The 20,539-nt window shown below is 39.3% G+C and overlaps 1 protein-coding gene across 7 annotated transcripts in view; it reads right to left on the reverse strand.

Annotated features, from left to right (window-relative positions):
- The window catches only part of LOC108696171 (tetratricopeptide repeat protein 31), a 73,399-nt gene that overhangs the window by 31,254 nt on the left and 21,606 nt on the right, over positions 1–20,539 (reverse strand). For 6 of the 7 annotated variants that reach the window (XM_018225277.2, XM_018225280.2, XM_018225282.2 and 3 more), the window contains 4 exons: positions 9,685–9,786; positions 9,270–9,353; positions 4,942–4,998; positions 209–334 (listed from right to left, as the gene is read on the reverse strand). In XM_018225277.2, the coding sequence (XP_018080766.1) occupies positions 209–334; positions 4,942–4,998; positions 9,270–9,353; positions 9,685–9,759 (342 nt within the window). In that variant the 5' untranslated portion in view covers positions 9,760–9,786. The remainder of the gene's footprint in view (positions 1–208; positions 335–4,941; positions 4,999–9,269; positions 9,354–9,684; positions 9,787–20,539) is intronic. The other variant, XM_018225281.2, reaches the window with a different exon arrangement.

Here is a 20,539-nt window from a genome sequence, read left to right on the forward strand (position 1 = left end):
ACCCCAGCTATAAATCAGCAGACAATTGTGTTGTCTACTGCTGTTAAAATAGTAAAAATAAAGTATGTGAATTATTGCTATGAGATACTGCCCTAGGCACATTTGCACCATGCTAAAGCTTTATATTCTACACTTTTTGCCTTGACTGATTTTTGATAGATCTGCATTTGGCATAAGAAAACAGTTTAACATAAAACTTAAAATTTACCTCTTGGATCTTCTCTTCGTTCTCTTTGTTACTACTGTGCTTCTTGTCTGCTTTGTTTCTTGTCTTGGGCCTTAGGTGACTGGCAGCATTGGCAACAAATGCGCTATTAACATCCCACTCTGGCTCCTGCAGAGAACAGCGCAAGCCTCAGGGTTACCGATACATGGTTAGAGTCAGTGCACAATGTAAAAAAAGCAGCTTGGGGTTAAAATTTTGAAGAATAGTTTTAGCCCCTACTAAAGTTGCATAACAGACTGAAGAATCTGTGGTACAAACCATACAGGGAAAAAACAGGTGCATATTGGGATTATAAATAAATATATAATGAACAAACTGCTACACGGCTCAATATAACAGCCATCATATAAAACCATTGATACAGCCCCAAAAGATAATAATATTAACCAAAGTAATTTTTGCAACAAGTTATTTTTTCACTGTGGAGATGCAATTGCCACTGCATTGTTGATTCTACTCTGACACAATCCAATGCTTTTAATGATTAGTCCTCACCTATTTTTAAGATGTTTTCACAGACATAGTGCAACAAAGTGATTGCAATAGGTGCTTCAATATATAAAAAGTTTTAAAACTGGAAGCAATTAATGACATCATATAAGGCATGTTAAAAGAGAAATCAACACGTGGGGAATAAAACCTGTACCCCCACCCCAGGTAGACCCCCCTCCCTCCTCCCCCCAGGCTAACTACCCCCCACCTCCCTCCTCCCCCCCAGGCTAATTACCCTCCCCCCCCCGGGGAAATGCCCCATACTCCATACCTACCCCTCGCCAAAGATTCTTCCAGCGGAGTTCCACGCATCCATCTTCCGTGTCCTCTGTAAGCTGAATGGGAGATCGGTATTTCTGTGCATGCGCAGTTGGAGCGGTTTGCCCGTTTGCGCATGTGCGGAATTACATGGAAATTGCCGATCTCTCAGTCAGCTTACAGAGGACGCGGAAGATGGATGCGTGAAAGTCCGCTGGAAGAATCTGTGCTGAGGGGAAAGTACAAACTATGGGGCATTTCCCCGGTGGGTAGTTATCCTGGGGGCAGGAGGTCTACCTGGGGTGGGGGGTACGGGTTTTTTTCCCCACTGGATGAATTCTCCTTTAAGGGATACCATTTAGAATTTTGTCCTGGTGAATTGCATTATAAGCAGCAATCAGCATGGCTATATCAAGGATAGTCCGTGACAGACAAATCTGATGATTTTTTATGATGAGGTAAGTGAAATGCTGGACAAGGGGGAGCAGTAGATGTGATCTATTTGGATTTTGCCAAAGCGTTTGATACAGTGGCCCACAAATGGCTGCTTTCTAAGCTAATGTATGTTGGACTTCATTGTTTGCACATGGATAGGAAATTGGCTAGAGGATCGGATACAGAGGGTGGTTGTTAATGGTACATTCTCTACTTGGACTAAGGTTCTTAGTTGGGTCCCTCAGGGCTCTTTATTGGGTCCATTTTATTTAACTTATTCATTAATGACTATGGGGAGGGTAATGTAAGTGATGTATCAGTGTTTGCAGATGACACAAAACTATCCAGCCCAATTAATTCCAACCAGGACGTTGCATCCTTGCAACACGATCTTGACAAACTGGCAATTTGGGCAGCTAAGTGGCAGATGAGATTCAATGTAAAGTCATGCACCTGGGATATAAAAATATGCAAGTCACTTATACCCTTAATGGGACTGGATTAGACAAATACATAATGGAAAGGACCTTGGAGTCCTAGTAGATAATAAACTTGGTTGTAGCAAGCAATGCCAGTCAGCAGCATCAAGGGCAAACAAGGTTTTGAGCTGTATTAAAAGGAGCATTGATTCACTGTACAGAGGGCTGGTAAGGCCCCCATCTAGAATAAGCCTTACAGTTTTGGTCTCCAGTGCTCAAACAGGACATTACTGAATTAGAGAGGGTCCAGAGAAGGGTAATTACAAGCTGGTAAAAGGTATGGAAAATCTCAGCTATGAGGAAAGACTGGCCAAGTTGGGGTTGTTCATGTTGAAGAAGAGGTGCTTGAAGGGTGATATGATAACTATGTATAAATATATAAGAGGATCATATAATAATCTATATAATGCTTTATTTACCAGTAGGTCTTTCCAGCTGACACAATGGCACCCATTCTGAATAAAGGAAAGGAGGTTCCGTCTAAATATTCGAAAGGGGTTTTTTAAAGCGAGACTTGTGAAGATGTGGAATTCTCTCCCTGAATCAGTTGTACAGGCAGATACAATAGATAGCTTTAAGAAGGGCCAGGATGACTTTTTAGCAAGTGAGGGAATAGAGGGTTATGGGAGATAGCTCATAGAACAATCTGATCCAGGGACTGGTCTGATTGTCATCTTGGAGTCAGGAAGCAATTTTTCCCCCTTTGAGGCAACTTGAAGAGGCTTCATTTGTTTGTTTTTTTACCTTCCTCTGAATCAACTAGCAGTTAGGCAGGTTATACATAGACTTAATAGCCTTGATAGAAGTGTTTTTTTCAGTCTAACTTACTATGTTACTATGTCTTAATCTGCCAGTTTTCTTTTATTTTAGGCAATGATAGGACTCAAAATAGTCTTAGCAAGTCCTCTTTGAGAGGAGAGACTGAGCATACTAGACATAAATATCGCAGCATACCATAAAATATGAGGATATGTATGAAATGCACTGCCAAACTGGCTGAATACCCAGTTCTGAATTCAGGCACACAATAGATGCACTGTACACATGCTTACATTAGGCCTATTCAGTAGCTAACATGGATACAATGATTTGTAGGAAAAGATGAAGTCTCAAACAATGAGGGTCATTCATCAGATTAACGCATGTTTCAAAACATTTTTTATTTTAACAGAAAAATATGAATTGCTCATGTATAATGATCTTTGTAACCAATCCCCTCAAGACCTGCTGGAAATGAAGGATACAGCAGTAGATGCAATTTACTACTCTGGCTGACTGTGTAGGTTCAACATGAATATTTCTCCAACAGATGCCCCTTAAAAGGTGAATTTATCTGCCATGTGTGGCTGTGAAATTGGTGAAGGGAGGAGGGTTTTGGGTTTTTGGAGAGCTGGGCTTGATCTCAATCAGGCTCTTTGCCAGGTATGGGCTGAACCTCAATGATGATGATGCAGCTGCTTTGGCTAGATGGCTAGAGGGTTGGAGGAGATGTTAAACTAGTCTGGGGGTGCATTAAAGGTTTCTGTGGAAGACACGTTAGATGAGGTAGTGGGCACAGGAAGGGAAAAAGCGGTAGGAGATTTGGTTGGGGGTACTGTTAAGGACAGAGAGTATCGCGTCTTGTTTACAAAATTCTTACGCTGGTTCCAGTATTAAATGTATGTCTCCAAATGCAAGGAGTCTGACGTATAATGGGAGATCTGGAGGTGCTGGAGGGAAAATATGATGTGATTGGTGTTTCAGAGACATGGCTGAATGAGTAGCATGACTGGGCAGTTAATATCAGTGAGATGGGGTGTGTCACTTTCATAGGAAGGATTTAAAAACTAATATAAAGGAGGAGGTGATGCTAGAAAATAAAGCACAGAAGTCTTATGCGTAGAGCTCTTCACAAATTGTAAAGCGACCAGCAAATTAATTATAGGCGTATGCTATAAACCCCCTCATGTAAGTGAAGAGGAGGAAGCTCCTGATGCTAAGAGTGTAATGTCTGCTGCAAAAAACAAATATACAATGGGGAAAATTTTAGCACCTAAACGGCTGCACTTCAGAGCATAGATCGATATTAATATAATATTAAAATGTTCTCAAATTATTCCCTTAAGAAGTAAATTTATAAGCACAAAGAAACCACCTATGTGGCTCAATTTATTCCCTTAAGGAGTAAATGTAGAAGCACCAAGAAACCACATATGTGGCTTGATATAGAAGTAAAGAAGTTAATAGGAATGAAGAAAAAGGCATTTAGAAACTAAAAGTCTAGGGGGACAGAAGCTGCATTTAACTATGTGGCAGATGAGATTAAATGTCAATAAATGTAAAGTTGGATGTGTGTCTTTTCCAAACCTAACTTACTATGTGTCTGTAACAGGCAACTTCGAGAAGTGACTTATTCTTTCTTACTCGCTCATTCTTGCTCCTCTCTAACTCTCTCATTCTTCCTCCTCTCTAACTCTTTCATTCTTCTCTAACACTCTCATTCTTGCTCCCCTCTTACTCGCTCATTAATGGGAGCTAGATCTGGGGACGGCACCTCTTTGGAGATCAGCAGTGTCTAGTTCAATAAAATGCAATGTGAGAAAGTTCTATAATTTCAAAGAAATAAAGTTGTCCTTAACTGGCATGCCTCCTTTAATAAAGTCAGAACTATTCTGAAGAATAAACATGCACAAATAAATCAGTGAGTCCCCTGTCCCTAAAGGTGGCCATAGAAGCACAGGTATTGTTGTATGAAGATATTTGGTGCTTGTATCGTGGAAGACGAGCCAACTGATATCGGCAAAAGACTTGGATATTGGTCAGCTTGCCGATCGGGCAAGTTGGAAAATTTTGAACAGGCACAAGTGTTTTCTACTGAATGGTCAGATACAGGTAGAATTCTATAGTTTCTACCTGTATATCTGACAATTCAGCTCTAAATGTCAGTAATGAAAACCAACCAATGGTCCCTAGGAAAGATCTTAACACTCAGTGGCACACATCAGTATCGCAGACCTGCTGGTTAACAATACAAAAAAAATTCACATGTATCTTGATATGAAATTTCAGTACCTGCTCATTCTCTTCCAGATGCTTTTTTTTCTCTAGTTTTTTTCTCTCTCGTTGCCTCTGATGGCAGAACAATATTGAATATTATTATTATTAGTTCAGAGTTTGCACAGCACTGTATAAAGCATTGTTATAGCATAAATCAAGGTAAACTATATTTTGTAATGTTACTTGGTACAACTTTCTGTTCAGCTGCTGGCTGATGTACACAGCCTGTACAATAGCATTAGATAAAATAAGAGCAATCCTACCAAAGTTAAAAATGAAAATAAATCTGGGAGCTACAATCTGCAAGACACAGCAGGAGTAGCTGGCTGTCATCAAAAAGCTAAAGGTGTAGCAGCATGTGCAGTATATCAGGTCTGGGCACTTGTTTACAAATAAACAAACAAGGATAATAACAGAAGGGCAGCCGAGGGAATGAGCAGCAGCAAAAATCAATGGCAAGGGCTACTGGCAACAGAGCGTAGAAAGATGGTATGCGTGAAAGGTTTAATGGGAAAGTATTTTCTTTAATATATTAAGGGCTCACAAAAGATGCTTCCATGTTCACTATACAAGACATGGAACAAAAAAGGAAGAATAATATGCATCCTATAAAAACCAAAAACTCTATAAAGTTTCACATAGCAGAAATCAGGTGTTTTGGCATGAGGCGTGTGTGTTACATAGCCATTTCTATGAATATCATGCACAATTTGAATCACTTATAAACTTCTGGGAAGTCACATCATTTGAACAGTAGAACATCTAATACGGGAAAGGTACAAAATGAATATGAACCACTACTCATTACTGTGGTAAACAATGGAAAACGTATTCTAGCAATGACAAGGGAGCTAAGTCTGTGGCCAAATTGTTCTCCTAAATGCTGAAAAACGATACGAGTGCCAAATTGTGCCTAGAATGAAAGTTAAAGGGAGCAGTAAAATGCTTGTTAGATTTATAACAGCCAAGTAATTTCCGTTGGCAAAAGCAGGAATACCTAAACTGATCACTACATCTAAAGATCAATATACTGTATCCAGATAACTTCATTACAAGACACATCATCATCGCCACCCAAGATTCAGAAACCGTTGGGGAAAAAAAAACACATGAAAAAAGTGTGGGAAAGCTTCTAAACCGTTTCTTTGGCAACAAAAATGCAAACATTTAGCATGCAACAAACAATAACGTAAAAGTTAAATATTATTGCAAATTATGAACTTTGATAACCCGTTAACCAGAAAGGTCTGAATTATGGGAAGGCCATTTTTCATAGAACCCATTTTAAGCAAAGAAATCTATTTTATTCTATAAATGATTACCTTTTTTCTGTAATAATAAAACTGTACCTTGTGCTTGAGGATAACTAACCTGCATGAATCCATATTGGTGACAAAACAGCCCTATAGGGTTTATTTAATGTTTGAATTATTTTTAGCAGGCTTTCGGTATGGTGTTTCAAGATTACAAAAAGATCCCTTACCCATGGATGATAGATCATGTAGCTGTACCTTTCCGCACATTTGCTTTTTGGAGAGTTTTATTTGTTTTACTACATTTCATAACCCTATATATGTCTTAATACAAGTCATTTAAATTCAAAGTTGATTCTAAATTGTCTTTATAGCTCTGGGTATGGGTACTCTTATAATGCATAAATAGCAAATAAACAGAATAAATATTTGTGATATAAATCTGTGTGACCTTTTATATGACAGGTATTCTGCATGCATCTCTTTTAGCTTTGATTCGGATAGGATTACTGCATTATATCTATATATACTCAGCATTTGTCCTTCTAGCGCTTATTCAGAGGTGACAATACATCATAGGTAATCATCATGCATCCCTCTAGCTCTGATTCTGAACTGACTTAGATTAACAGATATCTGGCATGAATGCCTCTAGCTGAGGTTCTGAGGTGACTCCTTATATCGCAAACATTCAACCAGAGGCCTTGTACCTACAACTCAATTATAACACAGTTCCTTCAGCTTTCAGATGAGTAAGTTATAGTTGTTGCTCTGTAACTTAAAGCTGGAACAACCTTTTAATTGTAGTAGCTGGTGCGTTATTTCTTGTAACATATGAAACAAGAATAACTTCTGATTTTGAGTGATGTTGGCAGGGTGAAAATACTGACGATTGCAATTTGGACATGGGGTATATTATTTAAAAAAAAAACAACGGATAGTATAACCCTTATATTTTTCAGTTTACAGTTACACAATTACCATGAATATCCTGGAAATGTTAAATTTATAAAATGTGCTTAGTGATGTCATTGGTTATAATGTGTGCTTAAAGGGATACTGTCATGGGAAAAAAATTTTTTCAAAATGAATCCGTTAATAGTGCTGCTCCAGCAGAATTCTGCACTGAAATCCATTTCTCAAAAGAGCAAACAGATTTTTTTATATTCAATTTTGAAATCTGACATGGGGCTAGACATATTGTCAATTTCCCAGCTGTCCCAAGTCATGTGACTTGTGCTCTGATAAACTTCAGTCACTCTTTACTGCTGTACTGCAAGTTGGAGTGATATCACCCCCCTCCCCCCCCAGCAGCCAAACAAAAGAACAATGGGAAGGTAACCAGATAGCAGCTCCCTAACACAAGATAACAGCTGCCTGGTAGATCTAAGAACAACACTCAATAGTAAAAACCCATGTCTCACTGAGACACATTCAGTTACATTGAGAAGGAAAAACAGCAGCCTGCCAGAAAGCATTTCTCTCCTAAAGTGCAGGCACAAGTCACATGACCAGGGGCAGCTGGGAAATTGACAAAATGTCTAGCCCCATGTCAGATTTCAAAATTGAATATAAAAAAATCTGTTTGCTCTTTTGAGAAATGGATTTCAGTGCAGAATTCTGCTGGAGCAGCACTATTAACCGATTCATTTTGAAAAAAATTTTTTTCCCCATGACAGTATCCCTTTAATGATGTCATTTGTGTCACATGACTCACAGAAACTTGTGTAGTCTAATAAATATTACTAAAAGTAACCCGCGTAAAAGTCATGGTGACTTGTAATATCCCAAATATTTTAAATTTGAGGGTACCTTATTCTCTATATAAACAGTGCTTAGTGATGTCATCAAGTATAGTCAGTGCTTAGTGATGTCACGAGTCACTGAAACTTGTGTATTATAAAGAATTATGTACCACCTGCAGGGAAATATGAGGATATTAGAAGTCAGCTTGGAGTGTCCTGAAATGTTGCTTGGTTATTCCTTATGTATAGAACAAAGCTGTCTAACTAGTGTAGCCCTCATAGATTTTTATGCCCCTTAGCATCAACAAAGGGGTGGTTCACCTTTAAGTTAACTTGCTGTTGCGGTAGGTTATAAAATGCCCTAACTTTGTAATCAGTCACCATTATTTATTTTGTATAGTTTTTGGATTATTTTCTTTCCTCTTACACATCTTCTCAGCTTTGAAATGGGGATCACTGACCCCGGCAGTGACAATTTAAGAGTCAGGGCAGGGCATATTCGGGAAATTAGTTGCCCGGCGACAAATCTCCTTCTTCAGGTTGACTAATCTGCCATCCTGCCGGCGATTTACATTTTAGCCGGCGGGAAGGCAGTTCAGGGAGATTACTCGCAACTAATCTCCCCAAATCTGCCTGTGTGCCCTGACCCTTACCATTATTGTTGATTTATTCCTTATCTTTCTATTTAGACCCTCTCCTATTCATATTCCAGTCTCTCATTCACTGCCTGGCTGCTAAAGTAAACAAGACCCTAGCAACCAGATAGCTGATGAAATGGCAAACTGGAGAGCTGCTGAACAATAAGCTAAATAACCAACCACTCCCCAAAAAATGAAAACCAGTTGCAAATTATCTCAGAAAATCAATGTCTAAGTCACACTAAAATTTACTTTGAAGGTGAACAACTCTTTTAATAACAATAATAATAAATATTTTTTTTTTTTTTTTTATAATGAACCTACATGTGAAATTGACAATAGCTGTCCCACAGCACAAAAAAATCCTAAAGAACTTAAAAAGAAAACAGACTTAGGAGAAGAAGCAATGTTATGTTCTTTTACTGCTCTGGGTGATTTTACAAGGACAAGCCAGATTCTATTGAGCACATTATATCATAAGCTGAATATACAAACAAGACAACGGTCCATTTGTATTAGTGAAGCAGCTTTGGAGGAGAAAAGAGCAGCCTGCTCCACCACTCGGGTACGGGCTAATTAAAACATGAAAGCCATGTATATTTAGCGATAGCAGCAGCAGACATCTATTGTGTACTGTGGCTAAGTGTTTAATAGGATGTTTTCATGTTTAATGAGACACAAGATACAGTGGAAATATGATGCCCTACCTTCTTCTTGGCTCTGCGCTTTTCCGCTTTTTGCTGGGACTGGCTGTCTTCTGACAAAAAGTCATCTGAATGTAATTCTTCCTCCTTCAGGCATAAATACATATAAAAAGAATTTTAAAAAAATTATTTGACAAAGCTCAAAGTTTCTGGGGAGAACACAAGCCTCTCTCTGTGCTCTACGAGTGCCGCTGGCCGTGAACTGTCAGTCATCCCGAATAGGCAAAGGGCCAGTTCATTGGCATTTTCAGGTATAAAAATACCTCATGTATCTTTTGCGCAATCTACATGAATTATTCTTATTTATTAGGGATTATGATGAGCGCTATCAGTTGTCATTAAAGGTTTATTGCCATGGCTGCCCTGAACTCTGCAGCTCTGTAGTGCTCTGTTCTTGCATCAGAATGGATTACTATACCTGAAGATTGAGGTCCTTTCGGTGCATTATCTCATTTCTACAGCCACGGATGCCTGCAGCGCTTTCAAAGTCCATTGCATTCTCTGATGTCTCAAGGTGATGCTGTGCGGAAACAAAAGTTTACTTTCTGAGTTTGTGAGGAAAATAACTTAAGTCAACTGAGATCCAGGCAGTGAACTCTCCTATGCTTCATTATGGCTACGAGATGTAATAAATGATGAACTACTTACCCGGAACTGAAGCATCTGCTGGCTTTGGGCACCAAATGAGTCTATCCTCAACTGCTCTGGGTTCATTTAACAAAATGGAATACTAAGCAAAATAATTTTAAAGGGATTCTGTCATGATTTTATGGTTTACTTTTTATTTGTAAATTATATTGTTTTCACTGCAAATAATTTACTCTACCATTTAAAATTTATTGAACCAACAAATTTATTATTTTAGCTGTAATATTGGTGTGGAGGCAGCCATCTCAGTGCATTGTGCCTGATCCTGAACTTTTAGAAGGAGCCAGCACCAGGGCCAGACTGGGAGAAAATAGCAGCCCTGGCAAAAAAAAAAAATCAAAGCAGCCCACTTCAGGAATGGGATTTGTTATCTGGAAACCCATTATCCAGAAAGCTCCTAAACCCGTCTCCCATAGACTCCATTATAATCAAACAATACAAATGTTTAAAATTGATTTCAGTTTCTCTGTAATAATCAAACAGAACCTTGTACTTGAGCCAAACTAAGATACAATTAGTCTTTATTGGGAGCAAAATCAGATTATTGCATTTATATAATGTTTACATGATTTTCTAGTAGACAAAGTACGAAGATCCAAATTTTGGAAAGATCCATTATCTGGAAAACCCCAGGTCTCAAGCATTCTGTATAACAGGTCCGATACCAGTATATATGTGTGATATTGGCGACCAAGCTCCCCCACCCACACAAGCTAAAAAGAAAGCATTGGTGGTCAGGGCCCCGCCAAAAAAATTAGGGGGGAAAAAAGGTGTCAGGGCCTCAGATAAAAAGTTTAAAAAAAAAAAAAAAAAAAACATTGTTGACCAGGATTCCCAATTAAATATTAAAAAAACCCATAACATTAGTGGTCAGTGCTTTCAAAGAAAAAAAAAGATCATTGGTGTTTAGTGGAAACATTTAAAATCTGGCAGTTACAGGTTCCAGAAGTGCTGACACCTAGTCGTTACTTTGAAGAACTGCAGAGGAGCTGCAGTCACTAGAGAATTAAGCAACATCTAGTGGCATTTGGCAGCAACCTCATTAAATCGTCAGTATCGGGACTAGTGATGGGCGAATTTATTCGCCAGGTGTGAATTTGAAAAACTGCCACGAAATTTCACCAGCGTCCAAAAAAATTTGGATGCCAGCGCATTTTCGCAAATTTTTTGCCGTTTTGCAAATTTCACACAAAATTCTCAAATTTTTCGGCACAGTGAAACGGCATAAATTCGCCCATCACTAATCGGGACTGCAGGCTGTGCAAAGATTCCCGTGCAGCCTATTTACATTGCACATACAGCGGCCCAGCAGGCATTTGCCCAAATTCACAGGTGGCCAGTCCAGGCCTGGCCAGCGCTTCAGGATGGAACTGCTTTGAGACAGCTATTGTTTCTCCCCTTCCCATTTTATTATACCGTGACCCTAGGTCGTATTTGCATCCCTAGTGGTAGATATGAGAATAGCACCCAAGCAGGAAAAGGGGTTTTTATCAATGCAAACAAATCCTTCAGCAGACATGTTAGGTAGCTGCTATCTGGTTAGCTACCCATTGTTCTGTTGATAGGCTGCTGATGGGCTGCTAGGTAGGGAAGGGAGTAGGTGATATCACTCCAACTTGCAGTGAAGAGTGACTGAAGTTCTTCAGCGCACAATTCACATGACTTGAAGGCCCCTGGGAAACTGACAATATGTCTAGCCCCATGACAAATTTCAAAATTAAATATATAAGTTGTTAGGTTTTCCAATTGTTTTTGGTTTATGTGGTTTAACCAAAGGATGTGGTTTATATTTTTGAGCTATGACAGTGATAAAATGCCTTGTATGTTGTGTACTTAAAATAACAGTAACACTAAAAAATTAAAGTGTTTACTGGTTTAAAAAAAACAAGTGTCTTATTTTTATTACATATGAGGGCATAGCAAAGCTAAAACGGTACAGGTATGGGAGCAGTTATCTAGAATGCTCGGGTCTTTCCATAATTTGCATCTCCATACTTTAAGTCAACTAAAAAATAATCTAAACATTAATTAAACCTAATAGTACTGTTTGCCTACAATAAGGATCAATTATATATCAGTTGGGGTTAAGTCAAAGGTTTTATTATTACAAAGAAAAAGGAAATAATTTTAAAAATGTCAATTATTTAATTAAAATGGCATCTATGGGGGATGGCCTTCCCATAATTTGTATCTTTTTAGTTAATACTGTAGGTTTTCGGATAACAGATCCCATACCATACAAAAGCAGTGCTGTTTACTTTTGGTATGTTGCAGAATGGCTAATTCTAAGCAACTTTTGATTTGGCCTTCATTAACTGAAGAGTTGCTGAATAAAAAGCTAAATAACTAAAAAAACACAAATAATAAAAAATTAAACCCAATTGCAAATTGTCTCAGCATATCACTCGCTACATCATACTAAAAGTAAATTTATAGGTGAACAACCCCTTTAAGTAAAACTCGCGTGTACTAGAAATACCTTCCCTTTTTCCACTACTGGCTCCTATCGAAAAGCAATTTAATATCTGTATAGCAGTGCTTCACCTTGTGAGTCGGCTGCTTTATAGTACACCAAATCAAACGCAAGTTATGCTCACACAACATGGATGCCCTTCTATCTAAGGGTTTAAGCACTAGGGCAGATTCGGGGAGATTTAGTCGCCTGGCGACTAATCGCCTCTTCTGCGGGGCGACAATCTCCCCTAACTGCCTACCCCTGCCAGCGCCTGCTATAATGACCAAACGCCAGCGCCAATGCACTCACGGCGCTTCGATTTCCGAAGTCGCCCGAAGCTGCCTCACAAGGAAACTCCGGGCAACTTAAGAAATCGAAGTGCCGCGAGTGCATTGGCTCTGGCATTTTGTCATTGCAGCAGGCGGGGGAAAGGCAGTTTGGGGAGATTGTCGCCCCGCAGAAGAGGCGATTAGTCATCAGGCAACTAAATCTCCCCGAATCTGCCCGTGTGCTTAAACCCTAAGACTGCAGGGGGTGCAAAAAAGGGGGAATTTTTTGGGGGACAATAGACTAGGACAATTAAATAAATTAGGTTTTAGTCCCCAGGTGCCAGCGTGTTTGTGTACTATTCTGCAACAGAGACCTGCAGCCCTTAACTATAAAAATGAAGTGACCAGAACCATAGTGATTACAAGGGAATATCGATCACTTGAGGATAATGAAGTTTGAATGCTGGAGTGAACGTCAGCTTGTACAGCTCACATTAAAGCTTATTATCTGGGAGGAAATTGCAAACACTGATACTGATTACAATAACCACTGCTTGCTGTTCTAGCACACACAGACCGGTACATTCTGAGTGCAAACAGGGTGAATCTTCATAACAACAACAATACAAGCTCACCTTGAGAATGATAGGAGTAAAAAAAAGCTCAACACACCAGTCTATGAGTTAGGGTTTTTAAAGGGGTTGTTCACCTTTAAATTAACTTATCGTATGATGTAGATATTGATGCTCTAAGACAATTTGAAATTGGTCTCTAGTTTGGCATTTCAGCACCAATCTGGTTGCTAGGGTTTTATTTACCCTATCAACAAGGCAGTGATTTGAATGAGAGATGGGAATATGAATAGGACGGGGCCTGCATAAAAAGATAAGAAAAAATAACTAGCAATAAAATTGTGGCCTCACAGAGCAATCATTTTGGTTTCTGGGTCAGTGACCCCCATTTGAAAGCTGCAAAGAGTTAGAAGAGGAAAGCCAATAATTTAAAAACTATACAAAATAAATAATGAAAAACAATTTCAAGGTTGCTACGAACCCACACCTATACGGAGATGCCAAATGTAGCCAGTGCTGAAAAGCACACTTTGTACCCTGTGCCACACTTGGTAAATGAGGCAAAGCAACTTTAATGAGGACTGCAGTACAGTCTTTTAAAGCTGCCATAAGAATCCATACTGGAAGTCCCAGTATTAAAGGGGTTGTTCACCTTTGAGTTAACTTTTAGTATGATGTAGAGAGTGATATTCTGAGATAATTTGCAGTTGGCTTTCATTTTTTATTATTTCTGGTTTATGAGTTATTTAGCTTTTTATTCAGCAGCTCTCTAGTTTGCAATTTCAGAGATCTGGTTGCTAGGGCCTAAATTCCCCGAGCAACCATGCATTGATTTGAATAAGAGACTGGAATATGAATAGGCGAGACAAGAATAGAATGATGAGTAATGAAAAGTAGCAACAACAATACATTTATAGCCTTACAGAGCATGTATTGTTAGCTGGGGTCAGTGACCCCCCCCCCCCCCCCCCGGAAAGCTACAAAGAGTCAGAAGAAGAAGGCAAATAATTCAAAAACTAAATTTTTTTTTATAAATAACGAAGACCAATTGAAAAGTTGCTTAAAACAAGCCATTCTATCTACATACGAAAAGTTAATTTGAAGTCTTTTCCAATCTGCATGCTTGAGCAACCATGATAAGAAAAATCCTCATATCCTCAGGATGCCAAGTACAGGTATAGGACCTATTATCCAGAATTCCAGGGTTTTACGGATAATGGATGTTTCTGTAATTTGGATCTTCATACCTTAAGTCTACTATAAAACCATGTAAACATTAAATAAACCCAATAGGCTGGTTTTGCCTCCAAGGATAATTATATCTTAATTGGGATCAAGTACAAGGTATGGTTTTACTATTACAGAGAAAAAGGAAATTGTAAAAATTTGGATTACTTGGATAAAATGGAGTCTGTGGGAGACGGCCTTCCTGTAAATTGGAGCTTTCTGAATAACAGGTTTCCAGATAACGGATCCCATGCCTGTATTGTAGTTTCCATCAGCTTAAAATGTGTGTTAAGAATACTTTGATGTCCAGCCTGTCGTCTTACAGGTGTTGCTAAATAGCTTAAAAAAAAAAGGTCTGGAGGATGATGGAAGTTATACCGTACCTATAATAGAGGTGGGTAATACAACCCGTACACTTATGGAGGGAAATAATACTATTTTACCCCAAAAATGCTTGTAGCAAGTGCTATGTTGCCAGCACTAGGAGAGCGGCCATGTTTGGGGACACACTTGTCATAAAGAGCATTTGCACAAACATGTGAACTCACAAACATGCATATAAATGAGCAAGCTGGCACTCTGTTACTTGCCCAGCTCTATTGGCCTTCACAAACAATTTTCCCAAGATAAGAGATGGGGTGCTGGAATTGTATTTATTTACATTAAAACAAGTTTCCGCCACAATATACCAAATAAGTGCATTAACAAATTCATGGCCGCCATCCCCTAGCAATTAAACAAGGCATACTTATGGTGTGACTCAGACACAGAAGCTTTGTGATTTCCCTTTAACGTGCCAGTAGTAATATGAATAATCTATTATTCCATACTCAGAGCCGAATACAGCATGTCATGTGTCCCTTTCAGTCTTAATTGCAAGATGTTAATATGGTCATGCAGCAGTATAATAGTTTTATATATGCATAGTGTAATTATAAACCTGCTTTAAGATCTGGTCTGGTGCTAAAAAAGCTAAGTGTTCTCCCCCACACCCAGTTACTTTCAGAACCTCACTTACACTGTAATTCTAACCAAGCCAGTGTAGGAAGTATTTCTTTCCTTGCGTGAGGCTGAGGGCGCAGTTGATACGCGAGGGCCCCAAAATGTGTTGGTCAAATTACATCATTGGATACCTATACTGAACTTAGATGAATACAAGAGAATTTTATTCGTCTGTAGTTCAGTATAAGTATCCACATATAGGTATTTAGGTTTGTCAGGTTTCCACTTCAAAATGGTCAAAACCTAAAATATGGGCACATAAAATCTGGGGACATAAACTGTATCTTCAAAAGTTGGCTTGTTAGATAAAGCTAATGGTATTGCATTTAAAATGAATACACGTGTATTAAGGGTGAATCTTCCTGGTTACTCAGTAGTAGCAAGCAGGGTCATCATTAGTAATTATGGAGCCCCATAAAACAAATTTATTAGGGCCCTTACCCAAGGAGACCCCAGTTCTTAGCCCATAATTCACCTGGGCTCCCTGGGTGGTGGACATTGTCAAGAAATAGAATGGAAAAAATAACCCTGAGCATGCAAGACAATGGTAATTACAACTTTTTGTCTCTAGAGACAGCCAGTATACCCAGCTGATGACGGCCCTGTAGCAGTATGGGGTGGTTAAAAGTAGGGATGCACCAAATCCACTATTTTGCAAAAGATTCGGCCGAATACCAAATTAGGGGTGGGAAGGGGGAAACATTTTTTACTTCCTTGTTTTGTGACAAAAAAAAATCACTTGATTTCCCTCCCTGCCGTAATTTGCATATGCAAATTAGGATTCAGATTCGTTTTGGCCGGAAAGAAGGATTCGGCTGAATCCGAATTCTGCTGAAAAACGCTGAATCCCGAACCAAATCCTGGATTCGGTGCATCCTTAGTTAAAGGATAACTCATCATTTATTCTTACAGATAGTTTGCACCATATTGTTAGTGGTCTACCTTGAAGGTTTGCAATAGCAACTACACATAATGTCTGACATTTAACAGAACTACAACTCATTGTGGGAGGTTTCCAATTTTAAGGTTAATATGATTTGCAAGGCAGAAGGGCAGTCATAAAGAATTGGTTTGCCCCCAGCTAGCATCTACTACATGTTGGGGCTTTGTGGCATGCCGGAGGCCATTTTCAACCTTTGTGCTGCTGCCGAACACTAACAACCTTGGGAATTAACTGAATTCAACTGCAATCAAGTCAGTTCTGGCACATGTAAAAAGCCTAATATTTGGAAAATAAAGGTCAGATAATATTCAGGCAAAATGCACTTTGCCAAATGCTCATGGATGCAATGCACAGCGCATATAGGTAACTAAAATTGTGTGCATCTACAATCCTCCATTCAACATTATAAGCATAGCGGTTGTATTTGAAATGAGTTCACAACCAACTTAAACGCACTCACGAGTGAGTTCACAATGTACGGTTTTGCCTCAGTGAATAAATCTACTCTATTAACATGGCCAACAACCTGTGCTCTGAAGGGTCAATCTGACTGCCAGATAGTGCCCAAACAAACAATCCTGCTGGGAGCTAATGGAGTACAAAAATGTAACAAAAAAAACATAAAACAGAGCATTAGAAAATGTAACATAATACCAGACTTGTGCTTTAACGTCATAAGCAAATGATCAAGGTTCAATAAACGGCCTTGTACTGAAAATAACGGTAATGTAATAATTCAGGAATAGAACAGGTTATGTAGTAGTCAAATGTATTTGCACTTCCAGTTTTTGACTTGAACCAGCCAACACGCAACCTGAACCAAAGGGGGTTGGGATGGGATGGGATATAGGAAAATCAGGACTGCCATTAGCCTGAACCAGACTAAACTGTGGGTCTGCGCACAACTACCAAGGAGCCTATCTCCCAAACTAGACAGCCTACTATCTCAAACTAGAAAAAAAAAATTGAAACGCACCACTTTAGGGAATCAGATATTCGGTTACACAGGCTGGCATGGGCACTTTTAGTGATCAGCTGAAAAAGTTTTTTGTGGTCACCATTACAAGACAAAGGTTTGAACCATCCGCTTCTCATGCCAAAATATCAATAATATCCCCACTGTTAGGTCTCCATCAAGCAGAGAGTAGTCAGCACAACATAACTTCAATTTTAAACGCAGTGCAATGACCACTTTCCATTGGTATATACACAAAGATCAGGATGGAACAGCACCACTTGATCTTTGTAGAATTAAAATTACCTTTATTGCAAAATCTTATAGGGCATTATACACGGTTTCGGGCAAGACTTGGACCTTATCAAGCTGATAATGGGCCAAGTCCAGTCTGAAATGTTGCTGCGGTGCCCTATAAAATTATGCTAAAAATGCATTTTTAAATTATCGAAGAACAAATGGTGCGGTTCCACCGTAAACCCCCTAAAGTTACCATGCCACTTCTTGCTCCGTGGATAGTTCCATCCTGTATATAAAAACATTTCCATTGTCTTACTGGTGGGCAGAGAAGTAAGGCCAGCCATACACAGACTGACAAAGTATGCTATCCAACTGATTGGCCTGAAAAGGTAGTAAAGAGCTCATACACAGTCAACTTTTTACACGGCGGTCACCCCAAATGGTCAAGACATCCAAAAGTGAAGAAGAGCTGTGGCTTCTTTTTCCTTCATCATCTGTCGATGTACCTTATACTAGTGGATATGGGTCAACGTCAGTTCAGGTAACAGGTAAAACATGCTTTCAATCAACTACATACCTCAACAAAAGGTAGTTAAACAAAAGGGGGTGGGCTTGCTGTAAAATTGGGAGGCATTTGTAACTGGGCCTGGTCAGGGAATATCAAGGGCATGCCCTGAAATGTCTTGACTTTTGATTTTTACAAATTGAAATAACAACAAAGTTTTATTTCCTGCTTTTACAGTGCCTTCAAGAACTTGTGGGAAGAGAAATTTGTATTTAATCAAACTCCTGACTTAAAGAAAGATACTAACATAATGGCACTGTAACTAAACATCATCCTGAATTGCCCCAAAACAAAAAAATGTCTGTCTATATTCCTGCAAGCTGATCTGATGGGCACTAGGGAGAGTTTTAACCTTGATCAGTGGTTCCCACGTTTTAGGGCTGGACCCTCTGGTTGGGAGGGGACTTGAAATAGTGTCATTATGGCATAATTATAAATAGCATTCAAAGACAATGTTATGATAGATAATAAAAAAGATTATTTACTGAGGTCAGTATCTCTTTAAGGCCCCCCATACATGGGCCGATAAAAGCTGCCGACAGACCGAGTTGGCAGCTTATTGGCCTGTGTGTGGGGCCATCCGACTGGGCGTCCTTGAACGTTATCTGCCTGAAAGTCGACCAGATGTTGATCGGGCAGGGTAAAAAATCCGGTTGGATTACGGCCGCATCTTTTCATGATGGGGTCCCGGGGTCTGACTGCCCGTATTGCCTCCATTCTGATCCGATCGTTGGGCCCTAGGGATCAGTACGATATCACCCACCTCAATGTGGGCATATCTGAGAGAAATCCGCTCGTTTGGCGACATTGCCAAACGAGTGGATCTCCCTGTGTATGGCCACCTTTAGATGACCAGTGCGAGACAGGTATGAAAGTATTTTATTAAAGAAAGTATCAATACACACAAATATAATCACGGTATTTAAACATAGCTATTAAAGGTGCCTAAAATATAAAAACGCATGTCCTTTATGGATATGGCATCAAGAGTATAACTGGCAAACAAATTTGCAATTTTGCTCCCATCATGGGTCACTACCAAGAAAGATAAGCGCTACTTATCCTGACCTTATACTTATGCCTGATCCTCAAACAGCTGGCAGACACAAATGCAGTAGAAGCCCTTTAAATTATTATTTTCATTATTAACATTTTCATAATGGGAGTTCTTACTTCCAATTCTGCTATCTTTTCTCTCTTATATTTAAAAAAAAAAACAAGATAAAAAAGAAAAACTGGCAGCCTAGTAGCTGATTTGTTATAGCAATACAACCTTAATGCACTCTTCAACTTCACTTTTATTAGAAATCCACTGACCAGGATATTTCCAGTGGAAAATTTAACTTAACGCCAAGCTAAACTTATATTAAGGTCTCTAAGCTGCTATGGCCTAGATACAAAGTAAAGCAAACACAGTACCTCCAACTCTATAAGATACGGAGCTCTATAAAGGAAACTACATATTTGATTTTCCTTAAACACACAGTACCAACACCAGATACTTTTGCATTTGCTAAATTAAAGGAGAAGGAAAGGCAAAAGTTAATACCTATTTCCCTGTAATCTACTCCCCAAGACCTACTAGATTGCTATGTTTATAACTCACATATGTTAATCCTATCATGTAGAATCCATTTGCTTCTTCTGCTCGTAAAATGAGACACGCAGGCGCCATGTTTCCTATTCTTCTTTCACCTTACTGCGCATGCGCGGAAAAAAAAAGCGATGTAATAATCATGGCATATGTGCCTCACCTTTCCTTAACCTGCCGCATATAAATGTATTCCCCACTCGCTGCGCACCGCAAGCGCTTGCTTGTTGCCGACTATTTGCAGTCCCAAATGTAATTAAAAATAGTTCCCGTGTCTCTCCTTAGCTCCCTGACGCTGAGAATCTGATTGACTGGGGGGCGTGGGCAGAAGGGTCAATGATGACATGCGCAAATATTGATTTGCATGCGCGTCATCGTAGGCAGCTCCCCAGTACATGCGCATAAGAACTGAATTATACCCAATGCGCCTCAAGGCTGCCTCGGGCAGCAGGGAGCAAGAGCCTGAAAAAAGAGTGACGTCACCCAACTCACAGCCTGCAGTGTTCAGACAGCGTAACTGCTTCTACATGATACCACAGAGAGATATTTAAAAACGGTCAGTGATTTCTTTGTCCACGAGACTTTGTTTAGAAGGCTATTTCTTTTTTGACTTTCCTTCTCCTTTAAACAGAACAGCACAATTCCACCCAACCCTGCCTCCACAGTGTTTTACAGCAAACAGGTATGGTGGGGTGTTTAATCTGGGTCTTTTCCTCTTTCCCAGTACAATAAACAAGTATGGGACCTGTTATCCAGAATCCTTGGGACCTGTGGTTTTCTAGATAACGGTTCTTTACGTAATTTGG

Source organism: Xenopus laevis, chromosome 7L (assembly GCF_017654675.1).
Source record: "Xenopus laevis strain J_2021 chromosome 7L, Xenopus_laevis_v10.1, whole genome shotgun sequence".
In the NCBI taxonomy this organism is placed as follows: Eukaryota; Metazoa; Chordata; class Amphibia; order Anura; family Pipidae; genus Xenopus; species Xenopus laevis.